General features: G+C 40.2%; 1 protein-coding gene across 2 annotated transcripts; it reads right to left on the bottom strand.

The window, feature by feature from the left end:
* Window positions 1–10,522: 10,522 nt before the first annotated feature.
* On the bottom strand, window positions 10,523–19,796 carry CIPC (CLOCK interacting pacemaker). 2 transcript variants are annotated; one of them, XM_059474093.1, is made up of 4 exons: window positions 19,750–19,796; window positions 17,678–17,852; window positions 16,566–16,735; window positions 10,523–13,108 (listed from the first exon to the last, which is right to left on the bottom strand). In XM_059474093.1, the coding sequence occupies exons 1-4, from the start codon at window positions 19,786–19,788 to the stop codon at window positions 12,230–12,232; spliced, it is 1,263 nt and encodes a 420-aa protein (XP_059330076.1). In that variant the 5' UTR covers window positions 19,789–19,796; the 3' UTR covers window positions 10,523–12,229. The 2 variants fall into 2 exon arrangements, with proteins under 2 accessions (XP_059330076.1, XP_059330077.1); XM_059474094.1 differs by lacking the exon at window positions 19,750–19,796 and adding an exon at window positions 19,650–19,739.
* Between the last annotated feature and the right edge of the window lie 6,136 nt (window positions 19,797–25,932).

The raw sequence follows: 25,932 nt of genomic DNA, 5'->3' as shown, positions 1-25,932 counted from the left end.
ACATCAGGGCTGGATCATACCTGGCCCGTGTCAGGGTTACAGCTGTCTGCCCTTACCACAGAATTTCAGTCCTTGCAGAAGCACAGACAGATCCCAGTTTGAGTCACTGCAGCACAGTCATGCACAGCTATGCTTCGTGTCAGACACCTGTGTTACTGGCTGGAAATTGCTGCATCACCATTTTATGCAGCTAAATGGTTCATTTGCAGCAAACTACTGGATTTCAGCAGTTGTGGTGGGACTTTCAGATGGCCACATCCTTTACAGTTAATATCCTCTGGGATGGAAAGAGCTATAAAAATGTAACACTAGATCGACCCTGTATATTGGCTTATTACTCTGCTTATTCCAAAGTGTGCAAACTGCCCTGCTTGGGGTAGTGGTCCTGCAGGAACAGTTAAGAGTATTCTTTAAAATAAGTCAGCTGCCTGACATCCCTTTCTTGTCATACTTCTCTATACCTACATAAATCCTTGGTAAGAGAATGTAACAGGGCTCAACAACTGTGAATAGAACCTTTGCTCCTAGCCATGATTTATTAAATGAAGGCTGAGCTCAATGGCAATGTCACAAATTCTAAATCTGTTCAATGACTCTAAAGTTTTCTAAGGATAAATAATAAAAGCTTCTCATCTTCTGTACTTAAAGAGTCATTACTTACTATTTGCATTTCATAACATAGCAGCTGCAATAGCAAATATATTTTGGAACATGATTTCTTGTGACAATGTCTAAATACTTGCAAAGGTTTTAAAAATAAAGCACTTAGGCTTCTCTGGCTTTGGAAAATCAGATGACCACCAGATTTCTTCTCTGGTAATGCTAGTGGCTGGAGTAAAAGCTCCCTGTTGCTAAAAACCTTGCACAGAAACCACAGACATTTGCTTAGTGGCTTGTCTATTTTTAAGTGGGATTATCTGAAAAAATGGTGTCGCCTCTAAGGTCTCAGAAGTCTTTGCAATGGCAGTATAGAGGAAATGAGGGGATGCAACTCTGAAGTAAACCAGAAATCAGTTCTTATGCACAGTAAGAATCTCATAAAAAGTAAGTAGTGCATGGTGTTCCTCTCCATACTGCACTGCTGGGCAGCCCTGAAGGCCTGCATGCCACAAGGTCTGCATTAGATATCCTCAGAGGATGTAGAGTTAAAATGTAAAAGTAATAAGGCACAGGGAACATAGGAGAAAAGATGACGTGAAATAGCATTTATCTTAAGAAATAGCCAGCTCAAGGGAGATGATCACAGTCTAAAAATACTTTCAAGGAGACCGACTGAATGAATGCGAAGACTCATTAACTGAAGGGATATAGCTGGAGGAGGACAAGCAGTCCTGGACTGAAAGAAAAGCTGAGGTCGAAAGCAATCAGAGAAAGTGGCCCCAGTGAGAGCAGAAGTGATTTGGTGTGCATAGGGATGATGAGAGCCATCAGGCAGTATGAGGTATGACAACAATTTCAAGTTCATTGATTGTTGGCTGAATGGACATAAAGAAAGTTAATCCCTTTCTGATCAAAAAACTTCAAAGCCCCAGCAAAGCCAAAAGGGTTTTTCTTTCTTGAACAGCAGATTATGTTACAAGGAGGACATGCATGGATAAAAACCATAAGCAGCAACAGCAGAGCCCATATAGTTCTCTTTGAGTTATTTAAAGACAAGACAGAGCTATCATAGTTGGAGTAAAGCAATGACCTACTTGTGCAATACAAATGAAGGGAGAAGAAAATTTAAACCTATGTGGAGTCTCTGTGTCCTGCCTGATACTTAAACCTATGGGAACGTGTTAGACCACAAACAGCAAGATGGTCTTTAATAATGACATATCCAGATGTGGGTTTTTTGATTTTCCAGCTCTTTTCTGGAAAGCCTGGGGAATAAAGAATCCTTGCAGATTATACCAAAAGTCAGCAAACATGGACCGAAGAGTGCTTCAGTTCTCTTATGGAGCCGTCCTGGCAGCAGCCTTGTCTTCATTATACCAAAGAACTTTTAGCATTTGTTGTCCTGCTGAATCTAACCGGCGAGTGATGTCAGAGCTCCAGCATGCCAGTCCCATGTCTCTTAAGATTTTTGGGGCCAGATTTTTCTAGTCTCCTTAGATGTTTACAAATAAAAATTTTAAGTTCTCAAGTGTGTAGTGGGTTGATTCTGGCTGGACACCAGGCACCCACCAAAGCCCCTCTATTACTTCCCTCTGCATCTGGACAGGGGAGAGAAAATATAACTAAGAAAGGGTTCATGGGTTGATATAAGGACTTGGAGAGATCACTCACCAATTACTGTCTTGGGTAAAAGAGATTCAAACTGGGAATATTAATTGAATTTATTACTAACAAAATCAGAGCAGGATGATAAGAAGTAAAATAAATTTTAAAAACACCTTCTCCTCACCCCTCTTTTCCCTCCTTCCTGAGATCTACCTCCTCTCCCCCAAAGCAGTGCAGGGAGATGGGAAATGTGGGTTATGGTCAATTCATCACTCGTTATTTCTGCTGCCAACCAGGGACAGGGGTCCCTTCCCTGCTGCAATGTGAGGTCCCTCTCAGGGGAGACAATCCCCCACAAAATTCTCCAGCATAAGTCCATACCATGGGCAACAGTTTTCCATGGACTGCTGCAACATGGGTCCCTCTTCCACAGGATATAGTCCTTTAGGCACAGCCTGCTACAGTGTGGGTCCCCACGAGGTCTCAAGTCCTACCAGCAAACCTGCTCCAGCATGGGCTCCTCTCTCCATGTGTCTGCAGGTCCCTGCAAGGAGCCTGTCCCAGCACAGGCCTCCCACAGGTTCACAGCCTCCAATCAGGCATCCACCTGCTCTGCTGTGGGTCTCTGCCACAGGCTGCAGGTGGATCCCTATAGCCCTATGGCCCTCTGTGGGCTGCCGTGTGACAGCTGCCTCACCATGGTCTTCACATGGGCTACAGGGCAATCTTGGCTCTGGCACCTGCAACACTTCCTCCCTCTGCTCCCCTTGGTGTCTTGCAGAGTCATTCTTGTCATGTATTTTCACCCCACACTTCTCTGACTGCAATTACATCTGCTCAACACCTTTTTTTTCTTCTCAAATATGTTATCCCAGAGATGTTACTGTAATTCCTGATTGGCTCAGCCTTAGTCAGCAGCACATACACCTTGGAGCTAGCTGGCATTGACTCTGCTGGACATGGAGGAAGCTTCTGGCAGTGTCTCACAGAAACCACTCTGTAGCCTCTCCACTACCAAAACCTGGTCCTGCAGACTCAATATACAGTGTCATACACTGTTTGCACAGTGCCTCATTTAACAAGTTACCAGTCACCTTAATAATTGTTCCAGAGTTCCTATCAATTAAAAATAAATGGAGTATGCTGATCAGTTTACTTCACAAGAGGCAAGGCAGGGGCAATAGAGGCAAGGCTGAGCCCTTAAAGATTCTTCAAGGCATGCAAAAATTCCATTCATTAATGAACTGCGATAGATTAGAAGCCATCTGAAATTATTTTAAAAATTTATACTGTCTCAAAAGTCAGTACTTAGAAGTCCTGGTCCTTTTTACCTTAGGCTCTGACAAATCCCAGCATCTCTCCAATAAAATTGTGCAAACTCTGTAAACACATGAAAGCAAGCAGGACAGAAGCTTCATAGATGAAGACAATAATGAAAACACTCAGTCCTGCAGGTAGCAGAGATCTGTATCTCAGACCAGGAGAAAAGATTTGAGCATATTCTTAGCTTCTAGCATAGACATAATCCCATAACTGCAGCTGCATTTCTCACACCCTTCATTTTATTAATGTGTTTTCCAGGTACGCTGGTTAGACTGCAGTAATCAATGACTTCCAGCACTGCATTGAGGGCATTTTTCTGACTTCAAATATTGTATCTTTTTAGATAGAATAATGTGACATCTGATAAGTCTCCAGGCTTTTGACTCCAGTTTCATATGTAGCATAATTACATTTACATGAAGAGGTTTACATGCTGGAAAGGAAAATTGCATGCATGGGCATAAATTATTACATGATGGAGAGGCACAACAGACATCTGTTTAAACCACAAAAGGTTTTTTTAGTGTCACACACAGCCAGCTATCACCCTATCCTTTCCTCTAACCTTATCAACCTTGAGATATTTATAAATGTTTCCCTGCATAGGCATAGAAGTAGAGATTTTAGTCATCTATATTTTTTCCTTTCAGTTTTCCAAACCATAAGAAAACAGTCTCTATACTCACTTGTGGAAATACATTAGGGAAATTAACCCAGTGAGTATGTAGTTTAATCTATTAACATTAAACAAAATGTAGGTTAGTATAACTACACAAATGCTCAGCCTTTAGAAAATCTAGCACCAGAACCATGGTAGCTCGCAGCCATGACTTGTTGTTCCATTTCTTATTCAAGGAGCTTGAAGCACTTTTGAGTAGGGAATAAATTTTGCTTTTCTCATTTTACAGCTGAGAAGATAAAAGTGCCTTCTACAAGGGGAAACAAGAGACTGAGCCTGGGGCCATGTCAATTCTAGCCATATGTTATTGTTTGAATTATTTAATGCAGCAGTACCAATGCCAGTGCCAAGTGCTTCTGAGGTGGGTGTGATTTGTGGGATTAAAGTGACAAATTTAAGACTACAGCATATTTTTTGGCTGGAAGAGAGGAAGGAGCACTCAATGAAAGCATCAAGTTAGTTCCTCTTCATCACCAAGACACATTTCAGCTTATATATCTAAAAAAAAATGGGGAAAAAAATCTTTGTGCTTAAAAATAGACTTTTAAAAGGAAACCTGGAAAATTGGCCTACTGTGTGGACAGTTACATTGAAATCTATTTTTACACATCTGTGAGAAAAATCTTTGGTAGCATTGGTGTTCAGTATTCTTTTCCTTTCCCTTGCCTTTGTTCTTTCTCCTTTACTAACAGCTGCCACCTACTTATGGCATTAATTTTGTGGAATTTACTTCATCTTTTTCCACTTTCCTCTTGCCAAATTGCCGAGATTTTAGGTATCAGCCATATGGCAACCAGTCCTTCACTCAAAGTTCTCTTATTTTATCTTCTACCTGATGTGACAATTTAGACGGTAGAAAAGCAATGGAAAATTACAGTGCATTGACAATGGTGTGTGATTTAAAACAAATACTTTCTCATGCCAAGGAAATACGGAACATTAATAGTAATCTCTAAAGCAAGACTGAGAGCTGATGCTACACATTGTAAATATTGCATTTTCATCAAGATCTTTTTTGAGTTAACTAGAAAGAGACTGGGGCAAATCTCAAAATAAGGAAGAAGTTGAAAAGCATATGTTAGACAGTCAATACTCTTGGCACTTGTAGAACATTAAGTGTGAACACAATTGCCAGTATCAATTTCATGCTGTTGCGTCTGCCTAACTTAGAGAAGTTCTCACCTGGAGCTTGAGTGCCATGGAAATGTATGAAGATTCAAGAAGAATTGAGTGCTGCTATACTTGTTCTCATCTCAAACAGAAAACAATCTCAGGCAAATTGAGGCTTATTTTTAATTATATTTATATTTTGAAGGGGCCTAAGATGGATGCAATAGCCCATTTACTGAAAAATTATGTGTTAAGGACTGATCTTACATCAGAACAGGGTGTGATAAAGAAATTACAAAAGCATGTCCAAAGATAATCTAAGCTGTGGAGGACAATGGAGTGTTTTCCTCCCTTCCCCATACTAATATGAGAGGTAGGCAGTGACTTGTTGTTGTCATTATATTTTTAGAGATAGTGAATGTCTGCGTGGCTACTGAGTGCTTGGTTGTTACTGAGCTGATTACCAGAGCAGTGAGATGAAGCAAGAATGTGGCACTCCTCTGAGGCATTCATCTGCAGATGAACAGATATCATAATGTGGAAACAGAGAAGTGGTATCAAGGCATCCCTGGCCCCCTGGAATGGAAGGCATCCATCTTCTTCCACTCACCCAACAAAGCTCACTGATACACATGCCACATCAGATGGCTCGAGTATCTCAGGCTGGTAGGTGTTTAGATGCTGAAGAAGCAGTGGAATTTGAAAAACAACAAGCCTTAGAAACTGCAATTATCCTTCCCATAACTCCAGTGGCTCCAGGATCAGGCAGAGGCAGTTCATCACTCTGCTTCTCCTAACACCACTGCTTTAAATTTGGCTGCGGAAAAAATTGAATGGGGTAACAATTTTAACATGCAGGCACGTTTGAACTTTGCATCCCAGTCTTTCAAGGAAATAGAGGCTTTGGCCATGAGGTGCATGTTCAGACTGCCCAGCTTGTTTCTGAGCTGCTAGAAGGTAGTCAGGACCATTAGTTTATTTGTGCACCAACATCTCACTCTCAATGTCAACACCTGTCTTAACTACAGTCTCTCAAGATTCTCTACCCAAACACTGCTACTGCACAGGACCAGGAGCACTACAGCAATAGACCTCAGTGCAGTTACTTGCTTTCCTCTGTCCCAGTTTGGGTTGGCTGCAGCTCCCACTATGCATCTGGAGGCGTTTCACTATTTAGATGATTACCATCAAGGTCAGACTTTCATCCTTGCACAATAAGGATCAGTTTGCAATTAAATGTTTTGGAATGCTTTCTGGCCATTTATCACGCAACTAATCTCAGCAACCCCCTTTCACAATGCTCTAAAAAAGCATTAATGTGTAAGTGTTCTACAAGCATGGTTAGTGATAGGATGTTAAAGAGTGAAAACCATTTTCACTTTGATACAGACTATCCTCTTCTGACTTCTGAGCCTGTTTGGATAGGTACAACATTATCATTTGCATGGGAGATAACATTTAGCAAGAACACAAAACAATAGGCATTGCTAACATTCACCCCAGGTAAAACAGCTTTGCCACTGTCCAGTCGTATTTCACACTTTGCACACTAAACGCTGCTCATTGCACTGCACTGAACTCTGCCTCTGTAGCAAATGTAGAACAGGACCTATCCGGAACCATAATGTTCTATGCCAAACAAAATCATTGATTTTTTTTTTTTAAGCTAGATTTTTTAAGGTGAAAAAATGGTATTTGCACTGACTAAGCCAGCAATCTTCTCAGGGGATGCTGTTTTATCCCCACTTACTTGGGATCTATTAGTCTCCTCTGCCATTGCAAACACCTGAGCAGTTTTGATTGGCTATGTGGGCTTCTGCATCATCAGCCTGAGGTGGTGGAACCACTCATCAAAGTTGGGGTCCTGTTTCTTGTACAACCCAAAACAATGCAGGTGAAGGCAATGAAGGTTTACCTCATTTCTTTAGAGAAATAACATCTTCCCCCTTTCCCACAGTCCAGACTTACTTCCATAGTGCTTGAGATTCACTGAAAAATGAATGCTAACACTGAAAAACAATTGAGCTTTAAGCCAAAAGACTTTTTCATTAAAAAAAAAAAAAAACACCTGAGTTTTTCACTGAAAACATACAGATTTTTCAAGCAGTCCTATTTGTTAAAAACCACTAATGATTGGTTTTCTGTCTGTTACTGGATTTCTTAGTCCTGGCCTAAGTATGTGGCCTAAAAAAAATCCATACTACTGTATGGAAAAACAATAAGATTGTGTTAAGTGAGCATGGTAAAGAAGCATTTCAGTTCTCATTAACTAAATTAATTTAATCACAATAAGAACATGAAGAAAACAATTAAGAATTTGATGAAACTCCCCTTTTGGCCCTGGAAAGTCCAGTTCCTCAATTTCTTAATATGTTTGAGATGCAGAAGAAATCTTTGCTGGCAGGGCTTCAATTCAAGATAAAAATTATAATGCTGCAGTGCACAATGGCAAAAGCATTTCACAAAAATTCCTGTTGAGCAATTAGAAAAAAGATGCATTTTTCCCCTCAGATCATAAGAGTAGCTTGATTTTAATTTCAAAAAGTAATTCAGAACATTTCAAACAACAGTTATTATGCATTTTAAATTAAGCAAGTCTGAATAAGTTGTGACTGAAAATTTGACAGAGCCGATTAAGAAGCTGTCTGGACCACCAATAGTATTTAAATGGATTTCCCACTTCTAGGAAAGATTTCAGCAGACTGAGGTGAGGAAAGAACTAATACAGCATCAGCTTTTCAGTAAGTAGGTAGACTAATTTAAATTGACATAGCAGGAAACAGAAAGAAAATAATGGAATAACCCATAATTTTTGATCATTCCAGAACATAGAAAGCAAAACTAATTGAAATTAACAAAGCTTACAAGAAATAGGGCTGGTCAGATAAAATTGACTCCTTATATTGATCAGCTAAAATTCAAAATTGGTTGAAAACAAAGCCAACACACACAGTATTTCTATTACTGATGGGCATTTAAAAGTGTGCCACACGACAGACTGAAGCCAGATTTATACAAAATTAAGTGTCTGGTATGAAATGCATGGTTTCTGCATTGTATACAGACATCCATTAAGCACAATTGTCTGTTCTTATTTTAAAAATTCCTTCTTTACTATAACGTTATTTAACATTGTTTTCAGTAATTAAAATACAAGATAAAATTACCTTTCAAATCTCATCTAAAGATGTAAAAGTTTCAAAGGAGAGAAGCAGAGAAAACTAATGAATACAACTGGCCACTTCCTACAACCAGCTTGCTTTGTTTCCTGGCTGCAAACTGCATTCAAAGGAATGTAGAAACACACAGGGGTTCACCAACCACAGGAGCAACAGGCGCAGGGACTATTTATATGTCAAATCTGATGTCACAGCCAAGACTGTTATAAAAATGAGGTAGAGGAGCAGTAGATAGAGTTGATACTATACAATTCTTTTAGCAGTCCTGCTTTGCTATTAGTGCCCCAATTAAAAATGCATTTAAATTATTGTAAAGGATCCAAAGGAGAGTGCCACCAACACAGGATCCAGAAGACTTGAGTCTATTTACTTACTTTTAAAAAGAAAGCTGAAGAGTGACTTGTTCAGTTTGAAAATGCCTACAGTGAAAACAGCAATGTCACTCCATGCACTTCAGTTTGGCAGACAAAAGACAAAAGATCTGACAGCTGGATATGCAAAGATGACAAATTCAGGCTCAATGTAAGAGGCATGTGTTTAATAGTAAGTAATTATACTTTAAACAATTTGGGTGGATTCTTAATTGTAGGAGCTTTCAAATCAATGTAGGATACTTCTTCTAAGAACAGCTTTAGTTCAAACAAGAATTTGAGGAAGTCTTGGAAACTGCTCAGCAAGAGAGCAGACTGAACACATGGTGTTTCCTTCTGCCTTCTGAATCAGATTACACTGGAACTGTTGAATTTTTCTCATGCAAATACCTCAAAGGAGGTAGATTTAAAAAGGGAAGAGAAGCAGGCATGAGCATTTTGGACACATAAGACCAGGCAATACAGTTGGGACTATATGGCTGCATTACACCACAACCTGAAAGCAGCATCACCTAGGTACAGCAAGGGTGTAAAATTGTGTGGGTAGGGAGGGACCCTACATTTTTGTACTAGAAATTATGAAAATGAAAGCAGGAACAGCATGCTATGTTCAATCTAGTGGATGCCAGAAATTTTGCATGCCAGGAGATTGCTCAGCCCAAGCCTACAGGGGTACTGTTTCTTTCAGACTGTTTTTATCATGAGAAAGAAAAATTAGACAGATGCAATGCACCTGAAAGAATTCACCTTTTTGACCTAGGTGAAATAAAGGTGAAGATGCCTCACACGCTGCAGATAAACTTAATCATGTAAAGGAAAAGGTAGTCAGAAGAGGCAGAAACCTGAGAATTTCCTGCTTGAATTGTATCCATACTTTTGTGAACATAAAATTTGCAAACACTGAGTTTCTAGTCTCAGGAAATAAAATTATTCCAATAGATGGCACTCCTTTTTGGATATAAGGCCATGAGATTCACGTTGTCTTGTCTGGTGTCAAGTAAGACCTTTGAACAGAACCTCTTGTATCTTAGGAGAACATCTCATGCCATAAGGCTGCTGGATGTTTTGAGCATGACTACCTAGTTCTCCCTGCAAGTCACGTTTGAACAAAAAAAACCAAAAACCACATAAAGATGGCCACATTTTGAAGAAATGTGTTTCGGTGGTATACAGATTTAGTTGGAAAATGTTCTTCAAGAGAAGAGTGTAACATTTTTTACTCCAGTAATTCTTCCAGTAGCCAAGATTCTTACTTCACAATTTCAAAGTTCTGCATACCCAGCTGACAGGATTAAGACACAGCGTAGGAGTTCACCCTGCACAGACGGTGAGCATAATGTACAGTCATCATGGAGACAACAGCTCAGAGATGAAAAAATCCTTCCAGGTTGTTCATGACAGATCTATGGCAGTGGTCACCCACGACAATGTATTTTTAGAGCTCTGTACAGCCCATTTCTATGCATGCTCCTCCCAGAGACCCTTTAATTCATAGATACTGTTAAAGCTCACATGACTCACTTCAAAGAGACACATCATAGTATCACTTTTGTATCTGCACTTTCCCACATGGGCAACATGCTGCTGTGGAGCTGTATTTAAAGCATGCTTTGGGACCAGGGACTTTGCAGTTCAACAGCACTAAATAATCCATAAACTTTTTCAAGTACATACTTTATTTAATTCATATTTCACAGTCAATTTCTGTAAAGTTTTAGCAAAAAGGTCATGTTCTATAACAGAGGTGTTAGGCTACTGTATTCAGAGCTAGCAATGGGCTTTGAAAGTACAGAAAATACCTGCATTCCAACTAGAACAGTAGAATTTCAAAAAGATATAGTAAAAGTAATCAAAAATACCAACATTTATTAAAACTTAATACAAAAACCAGTCTGTCTGACACATCAAGCTACCCCACTTGTAAGTTGTCAGCAACAGCTGAAGCTGCAGCAGGCCATCTGATTGTTTAGACCAAGACTGTCTTCAGCTAACTTCTTAATAACAAATCTTGCTGCTCTGAGGATCAAAAGAAACTGTGAGTTCACTGCTTACAGTTTCCATTCAGAGGCTAACACTTTTCAAATTTACTGGACCACTTTCAGATCCTGCCCAGAATCTGGACTTATCCCGGTCCTGATGTAGTCAACTAATTTTCCAAATGCATTTCCAAGCTAACCTATTTTATTACATTGCAGCCAAGAAAGGAAAGCCCTTATTGTTTTAAAGCTTTATCAGGGCTCCCAGGAATAAAGGCAGCTAAGAAAACGGAACAGAATGGTACCTGATGACACATTTACCACCAGAAACCTTCAACATCCTTATTTTTTTATAGATGTTGAGTTAAGGTTTCCCATATCCAGGGATATGCTTCCTAAGGAGCCCCAGATTTAAGTATGAGTTCCAGAGTGGATTTTTCTAGTTCAGTAAATACTATTTAAGTCTGGACTGATGCCCAGTAGGAGATTTCTAACCAGCTGCTGAACTTTATTCACAGATTTATTGAACATATATTTATACAAATTACACCAGCAGAAAGGCCCATTAGCTATAAGCACACCCACTTCAGCCCACCCTCCATACTGTCAGAGAAAAAGTCCATGTGGTACTATAAGGACTATGAGAGATTTCCACCAGCTAAGTCTCCCTAAGTCAAAGGGTACTGCCCTGCAAAGCAAGTTTTTCATTCCTTTATACTCTATTAGAGCAGTGGATATAGAATGGAGAAGGTCACTGGTAGACTCATTTTTCCTTGTCTCAAACAGCTACGATAGGACTTCATTTTTTCTGCCTCCCTTTCATCTCTACGTACCCTGAGCCCATCATCTTGTTTTCTAGGGCAACTGCTTCCTAAAAATACATATTCTGAACTTCAAATTCTCCTCTCTATTCCATTTCTCTAAATAAGAAAAATAAGGAAGGGGATGGGAGAAGGACTTCTTTCACCTCACACCAACTCCCTTCACCTACTTGGAAGTGATGATGGCCCAACAGTGGGGCCTGTTCTGCTGCTGCACTCTCAGAAACAACTATCTGAAGATGGGAATAAGAAGATGCTTGCAGAATACTGCAAACGACTGTCTTCACTTCAAGAATGGGAACATGCCAGCAGAACACATACAAACTTCTTCAGACCAACGAATTACACAGAGTTAGCGTGAAATTCAAGGTCACATTACAGTACTAAGTACCCATTCTGCCTGGAACCCACCATGCTATTCCAGTCCCACAGCTGGCTCTGAAGACAAATTGTTAATGGCAATGCAACTTTACAAATCTTGGACTCAAAAAATGCTCAAGTAGAAGTCTGAGACAGGAAAAAGGAGGCACAGAAATAACTTGACCAACAGCTACGCACATTTTTACTACATGTTGGGATAAGTGGGGTCTTCGAGGTTGCTATCAGCTTTATCAGATCCTGTTAGGGATGCTTCTAGCTCTGCCCATGACTGTGGAGCATTGTTCTTTATTGCCTCTATGAAAAGCTGTGTTTGGTGCTTCAGCTGGTCCAGCTCAGCCTGCGTCACCTGGTTCTGATGAATGAGCTCCTTGGTTTTTAAGGTGATCTCCAGCAGTCCCGACCTGCGCAGCACCACCAGCGTGTTCTGAAAGCGCCTGCACTTGCTTTGCTGCTGCAAGAGCAGCTCAGGGGTGCTGCAAATCTCCTCTGGTATCAACGGAGGGCTCCACACCGCAGAAGGCACCGCAGTCTGTGACGCACTCTCGCCCTCGTGAAGGGTGCACTTTGCTGCCTGCAGAGCTCCAAAAGGCAAAAGGGGAGTCAAACCTGGCACCTTCTGAGCATCGCTGGAAACACGATGAAAACCAGGAAGAGCTGACAGTTTTCCACTTGTCACCAGTGCTGAAGAACTTTGCTGGCTAGAATCCTGAGGGGTCTTAAAGCTAACTGGTAGGTGGGAAAAAGAACTAGTAGGCAAGCCTGTGCTCATCAGTCCAGGAGAAGTCTCCATCTTGGGTGCTTCTGTGCAGAGTCGTTTATGGCAAGTGGTTTCCTGACATTCTTCCAGATCAAAGGAGTGATCTCTTTTGCAGGGCTGTGGTGCTATTTTGGGATAAGAATTCAGGATGGGCAGGTAATTAGTGGAGTCATTTCTCTTTTTCCCAACAGGGTGAGGACTAATGGGAGGTGGGATTGATGGACGAAGAAACACTAGCTGTGGCTGAGCTGGAATCACTTCAAAGGATGGCTGCACAGTCCAAGACTGGAGCTGTGATGAACTCCCCTGAGAAGCACAAACAGGGAAAAAACCACAAGTCTTACAGAAGTGTTGTAGAAGATGATAAAAACAAATTTAAACAAAACAGGTGGAACTGTGCCATTTTTCTACATTTGATATATACTGTCCAATTAATGTGTGAAGAGTTTTCTATCAAACTCATCCTTGTCTTTTTCTGACAGTGGAGTGTAATGCTGGAAATAAAGCTGTAACCCATAATCCTTCTACTATGCAACAGCAGATGTATTTAAAAACAATTCAATCTGAATTTATATATGCTTTCCTAAGTGAGGATTACAGTGCAAGCTTATATTGTAAAATGTTCATTAAAAGTTTGACCCAGACTTAGGGTCAAACTACAACTGCACAGGAAAAACTGAAAAATAATTAAGCTTTCTGTTATGAAATATCTTAAGAGTCAAGGAAAGATTGCATAGACATTTTAGGAACAAATCAGGCTCCCTCTTTCTTGAAAGGTAGCAACTCAAATCTTTTCAAATCTATTCTTATAGCAAGATTTTGAAATGGTTATTTAAGATACACAACAGCTGTTCAGGAAGCCTTGTAATTGGAAGTACAATACACAGTTTCAGTAAATTTAAAACTATATAACAGAAAAAAAAAGGCTGAATTTCAACCAATGCAAGGAGAAAAGCCTGCATAAGCCCAGAGGAGTTTAACTTCATATACCTCTGGGGAAACAGTGTGCACTGATAAATCTTAAAAGCATTTTATTTCAAGAACAATGCCCAAGGCTTTATTCCCTCCCACGAGCCATACTCTGGAATACAGGGGAAAACATCAATTTTTACAAGACATTACCTCTTTTTCCTCCAACACCTTACTACAGATCTTCATGAGATCTTCTGGCCAAAAACATGTCTGCTTTTCTCCAAAGACATCAAATGGTCCAGCAAGAGACACTACTTCTGTCTAAAGCAAAATCTCACTTCTTAATCTATTAAAGCCATCACTGCTACAATTATACTAATATATTGTCAGCTGCTTTTCCAATTCCTTACAACTTGGAACACAACTGGTAGGCCTGCTCTGAAGGCACAGTTTTTAGCTACCACAAATATATATTATTATTTTTAGTCTATATTAAGTCATCTAAAATCCATATCCTTTCCACCAGTCTCATAAGTTTTAAACTGGCAAATGCTAACATGCTTTGCTAAAGTCCATTCCCCCAGTAAAGGACTTGGAACTTACCAAAAGCAGGTATTACCCACTGATTAGGACACTGAGACTTGGAGATAAGATTCAATTACCTACTCTGACACAATGTTTCTTTGGTTCAGTGGGCAAGATGCTTATGGAATAGGGGTACAGAACAGCTACCTGTAAAAATAAATATTACTACCTTAACACAGAAGAAAGAACATTCAAAAGAAAAATATCTGGAGATGTAAGGAGTGAGGAAGCATATAAATACTGTAGCTATACAAACACAGGACAGAACAGGCAGCCTTAAGAAGCAAGGGTCTGGAGCCAGAAGTTGCCATTAACTGCACTGCTGAACAGCACCTAGCACAGCAGAGCCCCATATTCATTGAGGCCAAAAGAGCTGTGGTAACTGCTTATCTTGCTCTTGGGTTTCTTCCTATCTCTGTTCTTTTTTCTTTTCCTTCTCACATAGCACTCTGCTCTAGTTCTCCTACTCAAATTCTCATTTTCAGTAGAGAAGGCCACTTTGATTTTACTAACTCTGCAAATTGTGTGTGTTGTTGCATTTTTTAATGAAAGCTAACTTCTTGATATATCACTGTCACTTGCCTAAAAAGCCTTCCCACTTATTAAAGACTTTTACAAGACTTACAGAAACCTTACCACAATCAGCACTGGCATTAATCACCACGTGACTTTTTTTTTTTTAGCATCATTACTGTTAGCTGTTTACATTGTGAAATTGGGCCAGCAGGTAACAACCACTGTAGAGGATCACAGTGGTTCCAAGATAGAAGGATGATGCTGATGGAAACTGAAACTGGAAGAAATAAACAGCACTAACTGGATGCTGCTTTTTTTTTTTTTTTGGTCCAGCAACCCCAACTGAGCGCTGTGTTGAAACGACCATTTTAAAAAGATGACCATCTGAACTAACTAGGCCTAATGAAAAAAGGCAGAAAGACATTTCATTATTATTCTGACCTAGACTTGTTGCTTTCCTTTATTGTAGTTAACGTTTTTCAATTTGATATTATTGTCTTTAATCATAGATTAGATATTACAATGCATGCTCAAGAGAAACAAGTGTGGACATTTTATCCATCTCCAAGTCTTCCTTGCCAAATTTCCTTTCTCCTATACTACCAGGGTTTTTTATATATATGTGGATGTATTTTTTTTAATATCTCTCTCCATATACGCTACTTATTATTAGCAGCTGCTTTTTCTTATTTGCAACACAACTTGGAGTTTAACACTGGAATCAGTGCAGGTAATGCCTTAATTTTTGTGCTCTGGGCCAAAGGCTATCAGCCTTTGGTGAAGCTTGGCTATTCCTGACTTTACATACAAAAACTTCAGCATTTGTTTACACAGTAATTTGTCCACACATCTAGGAATGTGACTATAAAATAAAATTGTTTCCTGTCAAGATAAAGCACGATGCTCAGAAAGCAGAATCACCTCCCCCACAACTGCATAATCTGTTAAATACTAACAGGGAATATTAGGTCTTGCTTGTTGTCATAACAGGTTCAGTAGAAAAAGAATCAGGATTTATGTATTTTTTTTTCCCCTACCCACTGTATTCTCAGAAGTACTCTAATACAAAACATTGAAGAACTTTTGCTCTGCTCCAAAAAAGAGTGAGCACAGAGCACGAAGTCTAATAATATGACCGTACCTCTCATACCTTCTGTTAAAATGTTAAAGTTACACAGGGGGTCTCACAGATGTGCTGGAGGAACTAAACATCACAAGAATACTGAAGAACATAAATAGGGGCTGTAATTGGTGCAATGTGAGCCATCATATGCAATTAAGTGAAACAACTATTAAAGCAGAAGTACCACAGCTAACTTCAGATAAGGATTTAACTTTTTCATTTGTAACATCTGGATTTGTGTTTTCCATTGAAGCACTTCTAGAATCTAAGAATGAGGAAGCAAACCTATCATCCTACTTCATCATCTTTTTTTGGATAATAAACAACAGCAACTTTCAAAAGCAAATCACCCTTTTCTGTTCAATCTTTAGTGCTAGTCACATAACATTCTTGAAAACATGTTTTGGTGGGATTCCTTTGAAACAAAGAGGTTTAGGAGACTGAGCAGAGTTTCTCTATTTCACATTTCATTTCAGTGATTCCAGCTGCCTCTCAAAAGAACAGACAATCATACTAGAACTTCTTAAATTACCAATTTTTTTCCTGGACTGCAACAACATTACAAAATCTTTTTTGAAAGGAAAAAATTAAGAGCATGCAATATTTTTCAAGACATGTCTTCCCTACCTGCTTAACCAACACATTTTTCATAACAACCATAGGAGATAGGGCAGGAAAGGAGCTGCTTGTGGTCCTCGGGCATTGCCAAGGTCCATCCTCTGCATTCCAACACAGCGCATTCAGCACGTCCTCCGAGTCCGTGTGCTCCATGGCACCTGGGCATTCTGAACTTCCATCTGCCAGATGCACAATTCAGCTGTTAGTTGTTCACATGCAACATGCTTACATGCCTTTCAGTTCTAACATTCTACCTCCTTCAACCAAGTTGCCATAAAGAACAATAAAGTTTAATTCTGTTGATATTACAGAACTAAAGTTGCTATGACAGCTGTCAGACAGCCTCTAATAAAAGGCTTTGTATTTCAGGTCAGTTCTTATACAGACATTTTCTACCCCAAAAATCTATTACTTTCTGCTCTTTTGAACCTAGTCTCCAAGGGACTGCATAGTATCATGAAGGTTGCATTAGTCTAAAAACTGATACAGGAAAGCACTCCAGGCTCCAGCATTGCCACATCCACAGTTTGCGATGCAGGCATTGGTGTCTTGAAATTTTATCTAAAACCCAGTGAAGCAGGTAACTTTCATAGAAAGTACTTTTTTTTTTTTTTTGTTTAAGGGAACTTTCATAGAAGTACTTTTTTATCTTGTTTGAAGGTCATTTTTGCACAGTTTTGTTGAGTACTAAAATGGCACATCATGTCTATTACCTTACTGATGTTATAACCATTACCCTCTGGTTTATCAGGCTCTACTGACAATATGGTCAGATCATAAGAAACACTGGCCAGCATAATTCAACAATTCATTCATCACTGCAAAGAAAAAGTAATTTTGACATCTTCACTTCTAGACTCTAGAGTCTAAAATTATTCCATTAATTCTAAATTCCCATGCCATTCAAATTCACAAGATGAACTTTGTAAATTGGCAATGTTCCACTTCATAAAACTTTGGTGGTAAGATGATTGCAGGTGAAACCTATCTTGCATAGAAAGGCCCTCCAAGGTAATAGACACAAACTGGAAGGGGTTACTCAGATTTGTTAAACATCACCAATTAAAGCACAGCCTCAGCATGGTAACACACAAAAAAGGTAACACAGTGTTCTTCTAAACCTGAATATCCGGAGTCTTTGTCAGATTCTGCTGCTGCCATTTTGGAGCGATGGTTGGAGCTCTTCATTTCCCTCACTCTGCCCAGCAATTCCTCACCAGTGTCAGTAGATGACTGCTTTGTCTGAGTGTTTCCATGGTGCCGTGGGCAGTTTTCAACACCTTTTCCATTGAGGAACTACAAAAACAGTTAAGGACAAAGAAAGGTCTTTATCTGAATCTAAAGAAAGCTCCATCACTCTAAGATAACAATGGAGGATAGCTGCATATCTCCCTTTATACTGCCAGTGATTTAACTGCAGACTTTAAGAAATATCTCAAAATGCTGAAAGAATGAAATTCAGATCAAAAGCTAATGTACTGGACATATCTTTCCACCCCAAAAAGGTAAAACAAACTAAAAATTAAAGGCTATTCATAAACAACATTTATTTCAAGAACAGGAATTACTCAGGGCATTATTTATCTTACGAAAGCGTTGTTGTCCCAAGGGCTGAATTGCAAAACAAGACAGTTGTGCTGGGTGAAGCTGTTACAATAAACACAGCTGAACCTGCAAAGCTGTGGTTTTGCTAACACAGTTTGTTTCATTCTCAAGAGTAGAGTAAGTCATCAGAGAAAAGAATGAGTGACCAGTGAACACACTGGGGGCTAAAGAAATCTGCTGCTAAAAGAGCAACACATACTGCAATACACTCCTAGGGGAGACAGAGCCTTTGAAATGCCCATACCCAGAATGAAAACACTGAAAGGCTGAAACTAAAAGCTATGAAAATCAGAAAAATGTAGTAACATTATGGCCTCCCACACTACATATTTCTTACAACCTTCAGCTGCTTTCTGAAGGTAGGCATCATCCAGTAAGACTAAGTTTCTGCTTCTCTTAAAGAAGGTAATTGAGAAACTGGCTAACAGAAAACTAACAGAATTAAGTGCAGAAATAATTTCTACTATTATTTGTAGAAATTATTTCCCTATAAAGTAACCCACTGAAGTTATGACTCAATGTTAAGTTTTATATTTAAATTACAAAAACAGGAACTCAGGAGTCTGCATCATAGTCAGGCCAGCAGTCCATCAGCAACAGTATGCACTACAAGCTGCTTCAAATGACATTGTAACAGACATTCTGAAAAAATCTACACCAAAAATCCAAGTTTCTTCTTCAGGCCCTGCCAACTTTGCTAGAAGCGTGCTCCAAAATACCGAGTCTTAGCACCAGTACTGAGTTCTGAAATGGGAATATGACTGTCTATTGCAGGAATGATGGAATTATGGTCAGCAGAAGAAAAGTTCCTCAAGTAGCCACTTGCATCACTTTTACTTTCCATCTTCAGTCACACCTGCCTGCCTGCTAACACGGATGAACAAACATGGTTACACAAGCACAACCTAGATGCTATCCTTGCAATGGAAGAAGTGGTTTAAGACCTGATCCACGCTTTCATCACTTAACCCTTTCCAAAACAAATGTATTTTTTAAGAAAGTGATAAGCAGAAATGCTAATCTAAAATAAAACCCCAAAAAACCAAGACCACCTCAAACCAAAACAGGAAAGAGAACTAAAAATAGAGTGAGAACACCTCATCTGCCAGCTTTGCATTAAGTGAAGCTTTGGGAAGGGCTGACACACCACCTTCTCTCACAGAAAAAAGCAAAACACCACAACCACAACCGAAAATAAACAAACCAGAAGTGCCACTCCCCCGAGGCACGGGCGTGAGAAACCTCATGCTCATGTCCGGGCCGAGCAGCCACCCGGGCCCGGCGGGCAGGACCTCCCCGCGCACCCCCTTTAGAACCGGGCGCCCACCCCGCCGTCCGGGGCTGTCCGTGCCGCTGCTCCCACCCAATCCACCCCGCCTCCCGGGTCCGCACGCCACACTCCTGCGGCACGAGGAGAGCCCGCGCAGTCGGGCCGAGCCACTCGGCTGCCGGTCCCGAGCCACCGCCCCGCCACACGGCGAGGCGCACCAGGTACAGCACAGTCCCAGGGCCCCAGGGCCCGAGCCACCGCTCGCTCACGGCCGCGGCCGCCTCCCGCCGGGCCGGGCCGGGCCGGGCCGCCCCTCACCTGGGCGCGGGGCCGCCACAGCTCAGCCGCGCCGCGCATGCGCCGCACCCACTTTGGGCACGCCCCGCCCTCACGGCCACCGAGGGAGAACGCGGCCGCCGCGCCCCGAGTGCGCATGCGCAGAGCAGCCGGCCGGAGTGTGGGCCGTGAGGCGGCTCCGTGCCGTGAGGCGGCTCCGTGCCGTGAGGCGGCTCCGTGCCGCGGCCGTGAGGGAGCCGGGCAGGCTGAACGGAGCCCGGAGTTCGGGACGGCGCTACGCCTCCCGAATGCTGTACAAAAAAGTACGATTCTTCCCCACACAGAAGGTTAGGTGTTTGTGCAGCCTCTCTCAGTCCATGAATGAGAGAGGAAATATGAAGAAAACAGCATCAAAGAAGTCTCAAACTTGTCTCAGTGAGGGAAAACAGGGCAAAAAAAGGAATCACAGAATCAATTAGGTTGGAAAAGACCTTGGGTCATCGAGTCCACCCTATGACCTAACACCACCATGTCAACTAGACCCAAGTGCTACATCCAATCCTAGATTCTTTCAGGTACGGTGACTCCATCACCTCCTTGGGCATCCTGTTCCAATGTCTAATAATCCTTTTTGTGAAGGAATTCCTTCTCATCTCCAACCTGAACCTTTGGCACAGCTTGAGACTGTCCTCTTGTCCTGTCTCTGGTTGCTGGGAGAGGAGGCCAAGCCCTGTGTGGCCGCAGCCTCCTGTCAGCCTCCTTGTGACAGTGATAGGGTCACCCCCGAGTCTCCTTTTTTCTGGGCTGAACACCCCCTTCTGCTCCTCACAGAACTTGTGCTCTAGATCCTTCACCACCTTCATCACCCTTCTCCTGACTCACTCTAGCACCTCAGTGTCTTTTCCTGAAAGGAGGGACATAAAATTGGACACGGAATTCAAGGTATGGTTTCATCAGTGCCAAGTACAGGGGAGGAATCACTTTTTCCTGTTATGAGTGAAAACAAAAAAAACAACCAACTTTTACATGGCTGGAAAGTATAAAATACGTGGATTTTGTTTACATGGACTGCATATAAACCAAGGGCAAATAAATAGGAAGAAGTGAGTCCCTGGTTCAATGGAAAAACTAGAGTAGTTATTCTTGTTCTGAGAACTCCGTAAATGCTACCAGCACCCAGAAATCTGTCAGAATATTTTGCATTTGGACATGAAAGCCATTTCATTAGAGAAAACTGAAAAGGCTGTGTGGAAGACCTGAGCAAATACAAAATTAATTCCTTAAATAGAAATGGAAAGAAACACCTTCATTGTTTTGATGGTCTTGTTAAAGAACCTAAATATGCTGATTAAAGAGGTCAACAAGATCTAAGAAATTCCTGAATGCAAAAGAGAAAGACCTTTAATCTCAGCATAGTCTCATAAACAACTTGCCAAATGCGACACAAAAATGTCTGATGTTGTGTGAAATGACACCGCCATTTAAAAAAATATGGCCCTGCTGGGTTCCAGTCCTACCAATCTGAAATGCTGTGAGAGAACACTAGTGACTCTTAGGATGTATTTTTGAGCACTTAATGCTGATTGCATCTAAGCTGTAGTGTGAGATGTGTTATCTCTAGAGTCTGGATTTGGATCCCTTGCTGTTCTGGAGTTTTGAGTTCTGAGGAAAAGCATGCTAAGAATGCTGTTGTATCATCTTATTTGTACAGGCATGGTCCTGGGTTGCCTTGTACCCAGAAACAACCCTTACTGTCCTCTCCAGAGGCTGGATTTCTCAGGATATGGAGTATGTGTGGGTGCTCAGTGAAAACAGCTCACCAGAGAGCAAGTGCCCTGTGTTTGGGACAGGCAGCCTGCTGTTCAGTTCAGGTGATTCAAAACAGATTTGGAATGTGTGATACCAGGCCTTCCTCCAAGGGGCAGCAGGTAGGATAACTGAAATACTGTTATTACTGTTTAATAGAGTTTTCTTGGGTAGTCAAGATAAACCTCTGTTCTAAAGAAATGAAATGTTATCACCCAAATTGTCCCTGAATTAAGTTGACTTAAACCTTAGGTTTGTCTTGAACATCATCTAAATTCTTCCTCCTTCAAATACACTGTTTTTGTAGTTTAAATAATATTTCTGTCGTTGCCCCTTCTCTCCCTTTTCATTTTATTTGATTCTTCACAGATCCAAGGTCTCATTTACTGTGTGAGTTCAGTGATTACAGTCAGTGGCAACAGGATGCTTTCCTTTTTCCTTGTGTTATACAGTGGTTGATTTGTTTATGCTAAAGGTGAGTGTTTTGACAAATAAGAATTAACTTTTTGTTCACTTCCCTGTTTATTCTGGTCATACAACAGGAAAAGAGTGAAAAGAATGTGAGTGAAGTATGACTGCATGTTGATTCGGTGTAGGTGTTTCAACACTTATTAAAAAAAGGTGTTGAATATCTTTTTTCTGGAGAAGATGTAGAAATCATCTTTCATCTTTCATGGCTTATGAGTGACAAAGGCAAGTTTTTATCTAATTAGGTGGTTAAATAATGTGTGCTTACTGAACAATTAATAAAGGTGTTGATGCATAGACTTCATAAATGCATGTGGGACAAAGAATCTTTTGTCCTAACACAGTGGTAGAAAGAAATGTTTGGCAAACTTTGGAAGTAAAGCATAGCCAGGTCAGGAGAATGTAGTTTCATATTACACGGTCTGAACTGGAAAGGTTAGGTCTGAAAACACCATGTACTCAATCTTTTTTCCTCATATACTCTCTGCTTTGTCTTGCTATCACAGACAAAATACAATTTAACAAGTACTATATTGTATTCAGTTTACAAATAAATGGCTTTATTCACCTCACTTCATTGAACCAGTCTAATTTTGATGATATTTTAATACATGTATCTTTGTTCCTTCTGTAATTTTAATACATACATAGAAGAATATTGTTTAACTGATGCCTCATAAGTTTTCATGCTCTCAACAAAAGAATTAATTCATCCAGATAAAGTGTGTTGTTGGACATTAAAACAATATTAAAGCCCAAAATCTTTTTGAAAGGACATTCCACATATTTTGTATTTTGTTAATAATTAATATCTTTTAATAAATATCAAAGCAGGAAACATTGTGTGATCATGTGCTCTCACCTGCAGTCTGTCACAGATCATAGAATTTCACCCAGAAGTTGACTTAACAAGATTTTTCTGTAATGAAAGTACTTTAGTAATGGCTCCTTTTCTTCTAAATTTCAACTTTAGATATGTATTCTTTTCAAAGTACAAATCTTTCATATATTATATCCATCTGCAAATCATAAATATATCCATAAATATATCCAATTAAAGACAAGGCAGAATGAAGATTTAAAAATTTACATTTAAATTTAAAAATAACAATTAACAAAGTTGGCATATCAAGAATAAAGCACTTTTGATGCTCTTACACTCTTCTACACTGTTTTATGTTGGAGGAGAACAAAGGTGGATTTAATATTCCCTTTACAACTTGTAGACTTTGGGCCAACTGAGGGTTTGGGGAAGCAGTGCAAAAGAGCAGCCCCAGTGACTGCTTTTCACCCTTGCAGCATCAGAGCATTGCAGCAGTGCAGAGTGCTCTGGGGAGCAGCAAGGCCTTCTGTGTTCCCTCCCCTCCCCAGCACAGTCATCCTCTGTCTGCTCTTCAATACAGTGTGGAAAGCTATGGGGTGTAGAAGGATACCTTTACTTAATCAGTGCAGTGCTCTCAGGGAGATCTCCTCATTATAGCAGGTTTTTTTCTGGGGGAAGGATCTACAGGATTTAAACTGTTGCCGTGGAAGAGCTACTATTTGTTCCAAAGCAGGCTAGATGTCATATTTTCCTGGTGTTCAAAAAAAATTTTTGGGTCTATATCTCAGATGTTGATGGTGGCTTTGGGAGGTTTTTTTTTTTTTTTTGGTAAGTGTTGAGTTTTCTAAGACCATCTCTACAGACTCTTTAGTATGGATTGAAACTTGTCCAGTGTCTTCATTTTTCTAGTTGCATCTTAATTTTGTGAAGCTGAGCACTGAGATAAGCATCTTCACATTCTGCATGGCTTCTGTATGCCTGCGTTTCTTGTAATGACCACTGGGTGTCGTGAGTCTCTTTGGATTACAGGACCTCGAGAAGGGCAAATTTAGTCCAATCAAGGACTGCCTATGGGCTCTTTTTTCGGGTGAAAAGGCCTTTGTCTAATATACATAGGATTGCAATAAGGAGTCCCAAATCTTACTTTAAAATAATGTAATTTGTTTAGGTAAATGTGTGATTCTCGGGGCTGTTCTGTGCAGGGACAGTAGCTGGACTTTGATGATCCTCATAGACTCCTTCCAACTCAAAATATTCTGTGAGTCTGTGATTCTTTATTTATGTGCCAAGGGCCACTAATATGAGATAGGAATACTACAAACAACAGCCTAATTCTCTACATGTTTTATTCCCATTACCATTTAGTCATTCAACTGAATGACACTTTGTTTGCAGAAAAACACTAAGATGTCAGTAGGTAATTAAAGAAATCCTGGTATCATAAATGTATAACATAGCAGAACCAAGGATGAATTGGTGATCTCAAATCGGTATTTTCCTAATTTTTGGGAACTATATTTGACATGGCTGTGTTTGAGATTATGATTTTGGTAAAGATTTTGGCCTGTTATTTTCATCATTTTTGCAAGCAAATGAAAAGGGATGAATTTGTAACTTTATATACAAGGATAAAAAATGGACTTCATGCAGAAGAAAAGTTGAATGTTGAACCTTTGGTACAGACCTGTGCTGCAGAGGATTAAAGACCAACCATATTAATTGCACATAGAAGGATTACATTTCCTCCAGCCCAGTCAGTAGGAGATCATATGATGTGGTAACACTGATCCAGCCCTGTGCTGTGCCTCACACTATGGACACATGAGCCCGGCATATGGACTGGATGGAGGCTTTCTGAGAAGCTCAGATGCCACTGTGACTCAGTTGCTTTCCCTGTGGGCTTGTTATGTTAAATGCCTGAGCTAATCTGGTGTCTGGGGGTTCTCTTAGTAGTGGTTGAAACTTTGCCTAACAGTATGATTGTGAAACATTCAGAATTACTAGAACCATCTGAAAGCCAAATATAGAACTGCCTCTTGGTTTGCAGGGCAAAGTATGTTCCCCTGTTATAGGGAACAGTAGTGGGATATATTTTACCTTTAACTTAGCAACCTGCACTGCACTGACTAGCACAGCAAAACTCTGAACATTTGGTGTCCAGTACCACAGGAATTGTGAGGGCTTATGGGTGCAGATCAAGAAAAGTCTGCTAAGTGCTGATTTCTACAGTGACTGTTATAATGTAGCCAAATCTGAACAGATTTTTATGACACTAGAAAAAGGCAATGCCATGGTGGTAGTACTTCACAGATCATCAGACCTTTTAAAAAGGTTTTTTAACTTTTTAAACTTGGTGGGTGTGGAAGATCTTCTGAAGAAGTCTTGTTAGGGGAATGTCAGTATCAATTAAAATGTGCTTTTGTTCTGGAGTCATTTATGGACCCTGCTGAGGTCCCTAATTACTGTTTGCAACTTATGGTCAGGGAGAAACTAAACCCCAGTTTTTATTTAAAGTGATGTAGCAGAATGGACAGAATATATAAATTTGATTTCTAATCTATGTGCAAGGCTGATTTCTGTTGTGCTGAATTTATGAGGAGCTACTGGGGGTTCACCAGTCTTGAGAATGGGACCACTTTTTGTATGTCTTTGGGAAAATAACAGAGTTTCTATGAAATGTTCTGACAGCAATTGTCTTTCAGATTGTATTGACTTAACACAGGGAGAACCTGTAAGGAATATCTGCCAATATCTCTGAAAAGCTCACTGAAAAATTACATAGTTTCCTCATGAATACAATATTAATCAGTACAGTACAGAATTAAAAAGTAATAAAATAGGTATAAAATGTGGTGACATTCCTAATGGAAATATGGTAATTGGTTTTTGTTGAAAACTTTTGAAATCTTGGACTTTCCTGGAATGTAGAAATACTCTTCTTTTATTAAAATTAATATAGCCCTCTAAATTTCCAACCTCCTGGAACAGTTTTTTTGTTTATTAGATTTCTCAAGTGTGATTGTTATAGTGGTCAGATAAAATGGAGGATTGCATAGTGGGAATAGGAATGCCTGAAAAATGTGTATTTCTGATCCCAGGATAATTTATGTAATTGGATCTGTGATACC

This window comes from Ammospiza nelsoni, chromosome 6 (assembly GCF_027579445.1).
Source record: "Ammospiza nelsoni isolate bAmmNel1 chromosome 6, bAmmNel1.pri, whole genome shotgun sequence".
Lineage (NCBI taxonomy): Eukaryota > Metazoa > Chordata > Aves > Passeriformes > Passerellidae > Ammospiza > Ammospiza nelsoni.
The sequence above is the reverse complement of the archived record's forward strand: the minus strand, read 5'-3'. Positions and strand labels throughout refer to the sequence as shown.

What these genes read in the sequence shown, in the direction of transcription:
- CIPC (XM_059474093.1), bottom strand. Translation starts at nt 19,788, where the DNA reads ATGCGCGGCGCGGCTGAGCTGTGGCGGCCCCGCGCCCAG. An exon ending in TGTGGCGGCCCCGCGCCCAG is followed by an intron (nt 17,853 to 19,749) that starts GTGAGGGGCGGC and finishes CTGTTTTTGTAG; the next exon opens with TTCCTCAATGGAAAAGGTGT. An exon ending in CAAAGACTCCGGATATTCAG is followed by an intron (nt 16,736 to 17,677) that starts GTTTAGAAGAAC and finishes TGCATCTGGCAG; the next exon opens with ATGGAAGTTCAGAATGCCCA.